Raw genomic sequence first — 13880 nt, 5'->3', positions numbered from 1 at the left:
TGTGTTCCAAATAAGTTGCTTTTATGTTCCAATAGAGTTTTTCAACCTGTTAATACCATTTAGAAACAAAAAGGTTGATTGCAAGGAGTAATAGTGTGTTTTTTCTTATTCCCATTTGCAGGGGGATAGGTGATACATATGAGTTGAATTCTCCTATATGTTGTTACTAAATGTGAATATTTCAATGTTTTTACATCAGATTTGGATAAAGGTTTCTTGTTATAACTGATTTTAAAAGAAAAAATGTCTTTTGGATTGAAAGAAGTCATGATACATCTTGAAAACCTTACAGAAACAGGTTAAGGTGATTCAGCCGGGAAAGGGGGTAATACTTAAACAGCCATAACTTTTTCATTTTTCAATGAAATCAGACCAAATTTGAAAAGTTTTACTCAGAATTGCATGAACTTTCTGATTGTAAAGTGTTTTGGTTAGAGAGAAACAAACTCTAAAAGTTAAAGGTGGCAGGGGATAGTTTCGAAGGAAAGACCCGGTCAAAATTTTGAAATAAAGGGAGAACCTGGGGTTTGGCTGGTTATTTGAGGGGTGTAAATTGCTAGAATATTTATTGCATTCATTTTGTGGATAGAGGAGCTCATGTCAATTTCATTGATATATGACACTTTAATACTGGTAGCACTTTTCATCAGATATGGAATAAAAATGCGAAACTGAGGCCAAAATTTTCACTTTCGGTTTTGTGCTTGAAAAGTAGGGTGGGTTCAGAACACGAAATGTCACTCGAAAAGAAGGTGATTGACCCCCCATCAATTGGTGATTATTTGCATGGGTATACATTAAGCTACAAATCCTATGGTAGTTTATGGCAGTTGCTCGGGACTGGAGCGTGGTTCTGGACCCGTGAAAATGTGAAAAAAGGGCAATTTTTCAGAAAATTTTGAGACCGTCCCTGGCTTTTCTTTATAGTGCTATATGTAAGTTGTACTTGTTTTATTCTGAAATGTTTAAAAATTCTCAAGAGTCGGGACCATGTGTCCCCTGAATGCAAACCAATTTTAGCAAATTTAAAAATCCACTGAAAAATTAAATCTCATATATGAGCACTATCTGCCTCAAATTTCCTCGACCAAAAAAAACTATCCCCTGCCACCTTCAAGGAAATGTCAAATTTTTACTAGGCTTGAAATTGAACAATATGGGAACAGAAAAGATGTTCAATGTGTGTAAAATGGGAAACTGGCTGAATTTTTATGATTGCTCAACCCTGTGATGAGATTTAGGGGCCAAAATGTAACAGGGGGTGGTCCATAGAAAAAGTGCAACTTTTTAGCGTTTTGGGTTTGTCCTTATTTTAAAACCCTTTATAGGCATTTTATTCTTATTGATATAAGATGCAGGGTTGAATTTGGATTAACTGAATAATATTATACCATTTTCTTTCAATTTTCTTGAAATTAATTGATAGCCATGCAGTTTTATGAAGTTTTAAACCCTTAGTTTTGATAAGAAATTGCTAAATATTGTTCTTTCTCAAGCTAAAACAGAAAAAAAGTAGCTTTTATGGCTAAATATATATTTTACATGTGCTACATGTAAATTACATGTAGTCACATGTAATTCTAAATAGTTAATATTTGCATTTTAAGTCATTATAAACAATTTTAAAATGTCTGATTGTCAAAAAAGCACCCCCCACCCTTCAATTTTCTTCACCAAAAACTCAAAAATAGCCTTTGTTTCACATTTCTCTTGATAAAATCTCGTAGGTACACAAAATTGCTCCCATTTAAAACAAAACACATATGTCTGGTTTCTTCTTTATTGAAAATAAATCAAGAAAAATTGAATTTGTGTGCATTTTTTAACCATCTGTCATTTGCATGTATTCCGACCTCATGATGGGGGTGTGGTCATGATGTTCAAATTTGGTATTTCTTTATGTGTAAAACATGTATTTCAATCTTTTTAACAAATAAATCTAGATCTTTTACTATTGGTGAAAGAATAAACAGAGAAATTAGGTTTCATCATCATCCGTTCAGCATATTTGGGAAATGACTCCTCGGGTAAGATGCCTGATTGCCATTTTCTAGGTACCTGTCCCTTATGAAGAGCTGAAAGTGAAGTTTTGTGTTCCAAATAAGTTGCTTTTATGTTCCAATAGAGTTTTTCAACCTGTTAATACCATTTAGAAACAAAAAGGTTGATTGCAAGGAGTAATAGTGTGTTTTTTCTTATTCCCATTTGCAGGGGGATAGGTGATACATATGAGTTGAATTCTCCTATATGTTGTTACTAAATGTGAATATTTCAATGTTTTTACATCAGATTTGGATAAAGGTTTCTTGTTATAACTGATTTTAAAAGAAAAAATGTCTTTTGGATTGAAAGAAGTCATGATACATCTTGAAAACCTTACAGAAACAGGTTAAGGTGATTCAGCCGGGAAAGGGGGTAATACTTAAACAGCCATAACTTTTTCATTTTTCAATGAAATCAGACCAAATTTGAAAAGTTTTACTCAGAATTGCATGAACTTTCTGATTGTAAAGTGTTTTGGTTAGAGAGAAACAAACTCTAAAAGTTAAAGGTGGCAGGGGATAGTTTCGAAGGAAAGACCCGGTCAAAATTTTGAAATAAAGGGAGAACCTGGGGTTTGGCTGGTTATTTGAGGGGTGTAAATTGCTAGAATATTTATTGCATTCATTTTGTGGATAGAGGAGCTCATGTCAATTTCATTGATATATGACACTTTAATACTGGTAGCACTTTTCATCAGATATGGAATAAAAATGCGAAACTGAGGCCAAAATTTTCACTTTCGGTTTTGTGCTTGAAAAGTAGGGTGGGTTCAGAACACGAAATGTCACTCGAAAAGAAGGTGATTGACCCCCCATCAATTGGTGATTATTTGCATGGGTATACATTAAGCTACAAATCCTATGGTAGTTTATGGCAGTTGCTCGGGACTGGAGCGTGGTTCTGGACCCGTGAAAATGTGAAAAAAGGGCAATTTTTCAGAAAATTTTGAGACCGTCCCTGGCTTTTCTTTATAGTGCTATATGTAAGTTGTACTTGTTTTATTCTGAAATGTTTAAAAATTCTCAAGAGTCGGGACCATGTGTCCCCTGAATGCAAACCAATTTTAGCAAATTTAAAAATCCACTGAAAAATTAAATCTCATATATGAGCACTATCTGCCTCAAATTTCCTCGACCAAAAAAAACTATCCCCTGCCACCTTCAAGGAAATGTCAAATTTTTACTAGGCTTGAAATTGAACAATATGGGAACAGAAAAGATGTTCAATGTGTGTAAAATGGGAAACTGGCTGAATTTTTATGATTGCTCAACCCTGTGATGAGATTTAGGGGCCAAAATGTAACAGGGGGTGGTCCATAGAAAAAGTGCAACTTTTTAGCGTTTTGGGTTTGTCCTTATTTTAAAACCCTTTATAGGCATTTTATTCTTATTGATATAAGATGCAGGGTTGAATTTGGATTAACTGAATAATATTATACCATTTTCTTTCAATTTTCTTGAAATTAATTGATAGCCATGCAGTTTTATGAAGTTTTAAACCCTTAGTTTTGATAAGAAATTGCTAAATATTGTTCTTTCTCAAGCTAAAACAGAAAAAAAGTAGCTTTTATGGCTAAATATATATTTTACATGTGCTACATGTAAATTACATGTAGTCACATGTAATTCTAAATAGTTAATATTTGCATTTTAAGTCATTATAAACAATTTTAAAATGTCTGATTGTCAAAAAAGCACCCCCCACCCTTCAATTTTCTTCACCAAAAACTCAAAAATAGCCTTTGTTTCACATTTCTCTTGATAAAATCTCGTAGGTACACAAAATTGCTCCCATTTAAAACAAAACACATATGTCTGGTTTCTTCTTTATTGAAAATAAATCAAGAAAAATTGAATTTGTGTGCATTTTTTAACCATCTGTCATTTGCATGTATTCCGACCTCATGATGGGGGTGTGGTCATGATGTTCAAATTTGGTATTTCTTTATGTGTAAAACATGTATTTCAATCTTTTTAACAAATAAATCTAGATCTTTTACTATTGGTGAAAGAATAAACAGAGAAATTAGGTTTCATCATCATCCGTTCAGCATATTTGGGAAATGACTCCTCGGGTAAGATGCCTGATTGCCATTTTCTAGGTACCTGTCCCTTATGAAGAGCTGAAAGTGAAGTTTTGTGTTCCAAATAAGTTGCTTTTATGTTCCAATAGAGTTTTTCAACCTGTTAATACCATTTAGAAACAAAAAGGTTGATTGCAAGGAGTAATAGTGTGTTTTTTCTTATTCCCATTTGCAGGGGGATAGGTGATACATATGAGTTGAATTCTCCTATATGTTGTTACTAAATGTGAATATTTCAATGTTTTTACATCAGATTTGGATAAAGGTTTCTTGTTATAACTGATTTTAAAAGAAAAAATGTCTTTTGGATTGAAAGAAGTCATGATACATCTTGAAAACCTTACAGAAACAGGTTAAGGTGATTCAGCCGGGAAAGGGGGTAATACTTAAACAGCCATAACTTTTTCATTTTTCAATGAAATCAGACCAAATTTGAAAAGTTTTACTCAGAATTGCATGAACTTTCTGATTGTAAAGTGTTTTGGTTAGAGAGAAACAAACTCTAAAAGTTAAAGGTGGCAGGGGATAGTTTCGAAGGAAAGACCCGGTCAAAATTTTGAAATAAAGGGAGAACCTGGGGTTTGGCTGGTTATTTGAGGGGTGTAAATTGCTAGAATATTTATTGCATTCATTTTGTGGATAGAGGAGCTCATGTCAATTTCATTGATATATGACACTTTAATACTGGTAGCACTTTTCATCAGATATGGAATAAAAATGCGAAACTGAGGCCAAAATTTTCACTTTCGGTTTTGTGCTTGAAAAGTAGGGTGGGTTCAGAACACGAAATGTCACTCGAAAAGAAGGTGATTGACCCCCCATCAATTGGTGATTATTTGCATGGGTATACATTAAGCTACAAATCCTATGGTAGTTTATGGCAGTTGCTCGGGACTGGAGCGTGGTTCTGGACCCGTGAAAATGTGAAAAAAGGGCAATTTTTCAGAAAATTTTGAGACCGTCCCTGGCTTTTCTTTATAGTGCTATATGTAAGTTGTACTTGTTTTATTCTGAAATGTTTAAAAATTCTCAAGAGTCGGGACCATGTGTCCCCTGAATGCAAACCAATTTTAGCAAATTTAAAAATCCACTGAAAAATTAAATCTCATATATGAGCACTATCTGCCTCAAATTTCCTCGACCAAAAAAAACTATCCCCTGCCACCTAAGTTACGATGCGCTGATATTTTAAGCATGATAAGTGACTGTTGGGACTGTGAACGTTTCAATGACAGCGCAACTGGAAAGCTTTTTACAAAGGTAAGGTTAATATTTTATTCTATGTATCGTAAATGGTTTGATAATAAGAGCAATCATAATACTTCAGTTGTAACTTGTTTATAAATGAATCTGCAGTGCGAAAGCGAAAGTAGGGTACCCCTGTGAGTTTTTGTTGAACACATACCGTTAAATTAATCACTTAATATATTAAACAGGAATAGATTGAAATCCTCACAAACTTGACAATAACCTACTGTTAATTTGACGTTGGCATACTTGTAAATCTGTGGGCCAATGATTATATCATGTGAATGAAAGTAGGGGTGGAAAACATTCAAAGAATCAGCATTATAAAAGAGCATTCTTCTTGAAATTTTGTTCATTGCTTTTCTCTAACCCACAGCTTAAAATTTTAATTGTTTATTGATTAATTAGTTCAATTTCTAAACATGTATTTTACCTTACTTTTGAAATTTAAAAATAGAATTGTATTTATTTATTTTAATTTTATACTGTTATTAATGGTTATAATAACCAGGCCAAGATATGTAAGATAATTCGTTTCATGTAAATTACCAACCATAAGCCAAAGAATTATCTGATATCTGCAGTATTTTGTTTCCTGTTCCATTTATGGCTTTAAATGATAATATAATTTCATTAATGAAATAGTTTCTTTTAATATGTTATAGAATTATATATTTTTTTATGCCATTCTTAAAAAAGTTTGTTTAGAATTGCCGCATGGAGGTTTCTAGACCCAGGAGAGTGGGGATTTTTTTTTCAAATTTGAAATTTATCTTATCAAATTTTGATAAAAAGAAAAATCTCCATATAAAAACTTCTTTTTCGCAAATAAAATTTCATCATGGGAGAGGGGAATTTCAATGAGGTGTAAGGCAATTCCAAACAAACAATAATTTTACTTTGGCCTTATGCAAGATCCAATTACAAACATCAGAGGTCATCTAATTCGAGCAAGCTGAACAATTTAAATCAATATTAATATGCCAGCTGTTTTAAAATTTTGAACAGCAAGAATATTCATCAATTGAAATTAGTTCAAGAAGTCATCAATAGGACAAAATATTGCTGAACTACAAGTACCTGTATACAAAGCAGAAATTGTTATTAAAATTTTTAGCAACTTGCAATATACAGCTAATATCCATATTAATCCCATTCAGCATCTACATTATAGTATTAAACATAGTTTTTAAAAAAAAAAAACAACAAGGAGAAATGTAATTATAATTTTATAATGTTTATTTTGTACAGAGGTCATTCATGATCAAACCTTTTGTTTTCATTATAACATGAAAGATAATCATTAACAATATATTTTATAATGATAGATGTGAAGTTAAAATTAGATGTTTGATATTATATTATCACAGATGTGCAGCATCACAGTCTTAACATGTGATATTAATAATGGAAATTATCAATTTCAAATTCAACAACAAATCGGCAGAATGAAGTTACTTGTATTTGTAAACTAAGCAACTAATCAAAGATGTGCAATATCACAGTCATTACATGTAATTATTATAATTGAAATTTATAATTGCAAATTCAACAACAATTAAAGCAGCAAAATGAGGTTACTTGTTTTTATAAAATAAGCAACCAATCACAGATATGCGATATCATAGTCATTACATGTGATAAATATAATTGATATTTACAAATTCAACAACAATTAAAGCAGCAAAATGAGGTTACTTGTATTTTTAAAGTAAGCAAACAATCACAGATATGAAATATCACAGCCATTACATGTGATAAATATAATTGAAATTTACAATTTCAAATTCATCAACAATAAAGCAGCAAAATGAGGTTACTTTTGTTTATAAAGTAAGCAACCAAATCACAGATATGAAATATCACAGCCATTACATGTAATAATTATTATTGAAATTTACAATTTCAAATTCAACAACAAAGAAGCAAAAAGAGGTTACTTGTATTTGTAAAGTAAGCAACAAATCACAGATATGCAACATCACAGTCATTACATGTAATTAAATCAATTTAATTTATAAATTCATATTAATCACAAAATTTACAAAACGTGTGGAGAGGAAGCTACTGGTAATACATAATTGTGATTGAACTTGAATAACATATATACAGGTATTATAATGGAAGTCCCTGTTACAAAGAGAGAGCTGATCGCTATAGGAAGATTGATACTATAGATGAAGATCTGCTGACGAAGCCATTCATAACATGCAGAAGAAGAATAGTTGAAGTTTCACTTCTCAAAAGTCAGGTATACTAGTTCAGTATTGGGACTGCTTTTATAACTTACCATCTTCATATATATATAGTCATTGAAATCAATGAAAAAGATTAACAATGGATGGAAAAGATCATTTGTACAAGTAGAAATCATTTGTAGATTAATTTGGGAGTTGTATTATGTTTGATCACCCTAAACAAGCATGCATTATTAGCACATTGAATTCATCATTCATTTGTAGTCATCATGCTACAAGACAGATCTAGAAGGTAGGGGCCCATACCCCTTTGAAAATTCAAATATATTAATAGGTCTCAGATGCATCAATTATGATTTATCAAATGACATTTTGTCTCGTACCAAAAAGTATACAAAATATTTATTTATGTGAGCAATACTAGTACTCTGGGTGCTGGATGGACAACTTTACTGTTTTAAATATTATGAAAGTCGAGACAAACTTGAAGAATGAATATTTGTTGAAGAGAAGGATTAAAGTTTTTAAAAATTATTTCAAACAGTATTCAGTATATTATTTAATCCTCATTGTTCAAAGAGAGGTAAAATATACTTGTCAATTATCATATTTACCTGTAAAAAAACTAATTAAAGATGCTTAGTTATAAATAGCAGTCCCATAAATAAAGAAATGAAACTAATCACTGATACAAAATTTCCAAAAAAGTTTAAATTACCAGTTCGTTAATAAATAATACATACATTGTATACTGTGGAATCATTAGATTTCGTGGTGGCTCAATTTTCGTTGAATTCGTGGGTACCTCTCATCCACGAATCAACATCTTCCACGAATGAATATATAAGGGTAATAAAGTCATATTTCCTTCTAGGTTTAAGAGAATACATGAAATTATGTCCCCATGAACCTGTAAAATTTAGGCAATCCACGAAAACTGCGGATATGAGAAATTGTTTTTACAAAATAATTGAAGGTAGGTCGCGTCTGACCTTAAAGACACAACATTTTAAAATATTTGGAATGTTGTGTTTCTGTCAGAATAACAAAAGATAAGCTACATTACCGGTACGTAAAATATTCTTTTAGATGTTTTCAAATATGTTTTCCCCCAAATTATGTGGGACTAACATGTAAAGAATACTGGTACGCCACTTTTGAAAATTGAAAATTAATTATGAAATTAGGTGTAAATCAGTGATTAATTTTCTTTCTTTTACCTTTAAAAGGGAGCAGTTCTCCAGAGACCATGGGAAGGCTCATGAAGGAGCTGGATTCAGTCCATACAAAGCGTTCCAACATTGGACACACTTACCTGACTTTAGAGAGGGCTTGGTACATATGCGGTGACTCCACCTCTTACACACCTCACACTCAACCCAAACAATCTTTCGAGACTTTCCAGGAGCATTGTAATCACCACATATGCAACAAGTGACTTCATTGTCAGACTCCTCAACGAAGCCCATGGATTCGTCAGAGTCAGAGTCATTTTCGTCATCACCAGAATCTGTGTCCATGTCACTGTCACTGTCTTCCGAGTCCGTCAAGTCTATGACCACAGGAGCAACCTCCTCATCCTGGACTCCGTCGAGTTTCCACAGTTTTTCTTCGACCTCTCTTATCACGTGACTCTCTACCTTACGCCACTTCTCAACCCCATAAGTTGATCTAGCCTGATTAAAGAGTTCCTTCACTTTATCTTTCTTAAATGTGGAATTGCTCCTGGCGACGAAACTTTTTAATTCAGCCCAGACCAACTCAATAGGATTAAGCTCACAGTGATAGGGAGGTAGACGCAAAACTGTGTGACCTGCCTTTGAAGCCAAATCGTCTATAACATATTTAGGACGAGGCTTATGTTGCTTCACCAATGTGATCAATTCAGCCTTGATCATTCCCGGGGCGTAATGGATACCCTTTCTATCAAGCCAAGACTGGATCTCGGCCTTCGGTGTCGACGAAGTCGGACACTTAGACTCAGGATCCAGATGACTGTGATAGGAAGCATTATCCATCACTATGACTGAATAAGCCGGTAGGTTAGGGAGCAACTGCTCAGTGAACCACTTCGTAAAGTTTTCCGAGTTCATCTCATCATGATAATCCTGGTTGCCTGTTTTCGACTCGAAAATGAGAGCAGATCCCGGGATCATGCCCACAGCCGAAGAACCTGCATCCACAATTATCAGACGAGAGCCTTTCCCAGATGGGACAAAACGCCCATGACCTCCACGATGTGACTCAAAGGCAGAGGTAGATGTCCTAGGACAGTCCACCCAATCTCCCCTTGCTACATGATTGGTGTTCAACCAAGTCTCATCCAAATACACAATAGGACGACCCTCCTCTCTAAACTTCCTAATGGACCTCAGGTAAGTATGTCGCATACTTACGATGTCATTCCGATCTCCAATGTAGCGTTGGTTGGAACCTGCTTTGTAGAACCTGAAAAAATGGATATCATGTTGTTATGCACCTATCATTTTTCATCACATAATTTTATTTTGGTTTGAATGTTTTATTGTCATTGGTCTTTGTCCATCATAGTCTGTTAAAATTTTACATTTTTAACATCATCTTAAGTACAAGATATATTGTCAATTTGCCATGTTAGGATGTAGACACCAATAATGAAGCTTTAAATGCAACCATGACACTCACTGACAGGTCCATCTATGGGCTATGGTATTCCAGGACCGTCATGACCTGTGAGGCATGTTTAATTGGCCATGATATGCTTTAGTAAAGTCTACCTGTAATTTTTATTTTTTCAGATCTACAGTGCATATGACTCTTCAGTTTTACGTCATGACAAAGTAATTTGTCTTAATGTGCTTACCTGAACCCAAGATCCTTCACGAGTCTCCCCAATGAAGACTTGAAGAGCCTGACTCCCTTTTCTACCAGAACATCCGACAGTTGGCGCAATGAAACGTACTGGCCCTTCAACTGCATGTCATGGATGGTCCTCTTCACCAGGTCTGCATCGAAGTCATCCAGCTTCCTATCGGGTCCAGGTTTCTTCTTTGGAGCAGGGACTTGCAAATCCTCCACCACCATATCAACTGGGTCTTGCATAACTTTTCTCTTTAGAGTATTCTCAGATATTCCTATAGATGTAAAAACAGATTTTATTAAATATGTATTTACTAGTACATGTACCATGTAAACAAAACATTTGTGTTGCATGGATTAATACAAATTCATGCTAACAATTTTATAAATTTAGGTCTCTAAGCTAAGTCACTCAGAGAACCTACTGGCTTGCTATCTGTGAATGTAAGTTGTCATCCATGGTGCTTTGTGCCAAAGTTGAATTTAATTTTCATCATTTGTTTTAGGAAAAAAATGCATCCAAAGTATCAAAAAGGATATCGATTTTTGAAAGGAATTTAATGAGTTTTCTATTTACAAAGACTTATTTTTACCAGTTGCGAGTGAGAGTCTTTTCAAAGGGTTTTTGATATTCTTCACCCTCCCCTGCTTGCATTCCATGGTAAAATGCTCAAATATCTTCTTTAAAAGATCTGAAGGCTGTAGAAAAGAACATGCATGTTTTAGATTAAGAACACTAGAATCATTGCATAGGTGTTGGAAGCAGGGGGCTGGGGGCTTTTGCAAAGTTAGTCCTAACCATTAGGCATAGAGCATCAGGGAGGGGCCACCCCCCCCCCCCCCCATTCAGGGAGGGGCCAACCCCCCCCCCCACCCCCACTTCTTCTCGCAGCAAGCATAATTGTTCATAAATTTAAATATCAAATAAAATATCAAAAGTGATATTGAAAATTGGACCCACGGATTAGGAATTTTTCATGATTCTGGAGAAAAAAAATTTTTGGTAGGTAAGATTCTTTTTTGGAGTAATAGTTATACCCCTCCCAAACGGATTAGAATTTTCATGATTTTGGGAATTAGGTTTTTTTTTTTGCTTGTCAGATTTCTGATGATTAGTCTAGCCCCCCCCCCCCCCCCCCACTTTCAATTTGCTTCCGACGCCACTGTATTCATTTGATTCAATACCTAATCATGTATAAAATTAACCTACAGAAAAGCAAAAAACATCGAATTCTATTGAGCATTTTAATGATGTCAAATTCATTACTGCACACGCTTTAAGATTGCATGATTTTAACATTAAACACACTGTTATCTTCATATATCTGAATCGGATCAATTTGCCTTTTTCAAACATAGATATACCGGTAAGTAATAAACAGCTATGTTAAAAAGTTCACAGTGATACTAGGAACTTGGTTGGCACCCCAGACCTTGAAAGTGAAAATAAAAATCCTTGCCAATTTAACCTTTTTAAAATTTTGTTCTATAGGTTAAGCTTACTTTTTTTTAAACTGTCCCCAAAAATGTGTGGGGGGAGGGGTATCTTTATTTTGAATTTATTTTAAAATATGTCAAATTGCATTGTTCATTTTGAGAAAAATGCTCCATGGTGTATACCTGTTTATAGTATTCCAGTTTATTCTATTCATTACAAATTAAATTTTGCAGGACAAGTATCTTATGTTTGTTGAAAATATATTCAGTCTGACTCTCTATATGATAGTACACCTGAATATACACTCAAAAACCAAAGAATATCAGTTTTTCTTTTTTTCCCTTTACTATTTTAAAGTATTTTTCATGGAAAACAGATGTTGGCACTTGCAATTTTTCTAATATGTGAAAATTTTGATTTATGATGAATATTATTCAATGATTGCTCATTTTTAATATGTTTTTAAATTTCAAACCCTTCATTGAAATAAAATTTTAAAGCTGTTATTTCCCTTGCAGTTTGTTTATGCAAATTAACTGATCTGATTAAAGAATGCTTTTTGCACATTAATGTAATTATCTTATATATATCAAGATCAAGATGTATATATAGCATTTATACACAGGTACCTGATATTTTTTTTTGAATATTTTTTACAAGAAAATAAGTCCGTGTACTGGTACTATATTAAACAAAATAATTCCATGTACATAATACATGTAATTATATTAATTATAGAACATGGACAAGTACATGGAATTATTTTATTATAAAAATGTAAAAAAAAAAAAAAAAAAACCTCAGGCGCCTGTACATTTAAATTGTTTGTCCATTCACAACTTAATGTAGCATAATTTTGATCATTATAAGTTGTGAATAGCTCATATTGTTAAAACATTTGAAGTGATTTTCAAGAACAATGCATGTAATATGAATATAACTTTGTCCATTCACAACTTGTATTTTACACCCCCATACACCTTTTTTAAGAAATCCAAAATATTTCCATGTTATTGAAAGTTGTGAATGGCTCATGATATATCAGATTTACAAAAATGACTTCACTGTATTCTTTATGTATACGGATTTAATTAATTGGGGTCTAAAATGACATGGTACCTGTTGGTATTTATACAAAGGTCATGGTCAAATTTTTGTGACATCATACAAAGCAGACAGCAAAAAAAACGTTGAGGATGTAACTTGAAATTCAAATCTTGCAGTGTTATGTCCAGGTGGTGATATATGGTCTTGCTTTTGGATTGCTATGGACGTTTAAAATATGATAATTGTGTTGTTCTTCTGAGGATAAGGAATAGTTTCAACGATGATTTCAAGGTAGGCCTATGTGTTTTCAAAATACTGTATTAATCTCAAAGAAATAATGGAGAAATAAAACATTTGGATGGAAGATTTTACCGTTAAACGGTTTCAAATTACGCTACGTTGATATCATTAACGTGTATACTGTAGAATAAATAGAAACAATGAAGTCCTTTTTGCAATAAAATCGGAAAAACTCGAGTTGCAAGAAAAAAATTTACCTCCATACACTTGACTGTCTTCCCACCCTTAATCATAGGCATCTTTTTTCTTCTTCTTCTTCTTGTTTTTAAGGTTTTTTTTTTTAAGTCAAAAGCAGACTATATTAGGCCTATATTTTTGGTTATTCTCGGAGCAGATGTGTTAAATTAAACGGCAAGTACAGAAACTTTCCGAACGTAAGCGTGAACGCGATCAACGTGCGCGACGTTACATACGTCACAAACGTAAAATTACGTATAGACACGAACTTATGTGAATAATGACAGGCCCCTGCCGAAGTGGTAGCCATTTTCTCCAATGTTAAATTCCCGTAAGGATCGAATTTTTGGCTGTGTAGGTTAACTGTTAGACTTTGAAAAACTATGAATATAGCAGATGTCTTGGAAATTTTTCATATTATTGAATGGATATCTTTTTAACTCAGTGATATGTATAAATATCGAGTAATCGTGCAAAATCTGCATCCAAAAAATCTTGGGACAGACTA

The 13880-nt window shown here is 33.4% G+C and overlaps 1 protein-coding gene and 1 long non-coding RNA gene across 3 annotated transcripts; one reads left to right on the top strand and one right to left on the bottom strand.

Annotated features, from left to right (window-relative positions):
* The first annotated feature begins 5292 nt into the window (after positions 1-5292).
* On the top strand, positions 5293-8939 carry LOC128169630 (uncharacterized). Its single transcript, XR_008241560.1, has 3 exons — positions 5293-5386; positions 7487-7625; positions 8802-8939. It is a non-coding gene; the product is annotated as an uncharacterized LOC128169630 (long non-coding RNA).
* On the bottom strand, positions 8832-12518 carry LOC128169629 (uncharacterized). 2 transcript variants are annotated; one of them, XM_052835746.1, is made up of 3 exons: positions 11004-12518; positions 10415-10685; positions 8832-10020 (listed from the first exon to the last, which is right to left on the bottom strand). In XM_052835746.1, the coding sequence occupies exons 1-3, from the start codon at positions 11068-11070 to the stop codon at positions 8832-8834; spliced, it is 1527 nt and encodes a 508-aa protein (XP_052691706.1). In that variant the 5' UTR covers positions 11071-12518. The 2 variants fall into 2 exon arrangements, with proteins under 2 accessions (XP_052691706.1, XP_052691705.1); XM_052835745.1 differs by lacking the exon at positions 11004-12518 and having other exon boundaries at positions 10415-10764.
* Positions 12519-13880: the final 1362 nt, after the last annotated feature.

This window comes from Crassostrea angulata, unplaced genomic scaffold, assembly GCF_025612915.1.
Source record: "Crassostrea angulata isolate pt1a10 unplaced genomic scaffold, ASM2561291v2 HiC_scaffold_161, whole genome shotgun sequence".
In the NCBI taxonomy this organism is placed as follows: domain Eukaryota; kingdom Metazoa; phylum Mollusca; class Bivalvia; order Ostreida; family Ostreidae; genus Magallana; species Magallana angulata.
This window is presented reverse-complemented; position numbering and strand designations above follow the sequence as displayed.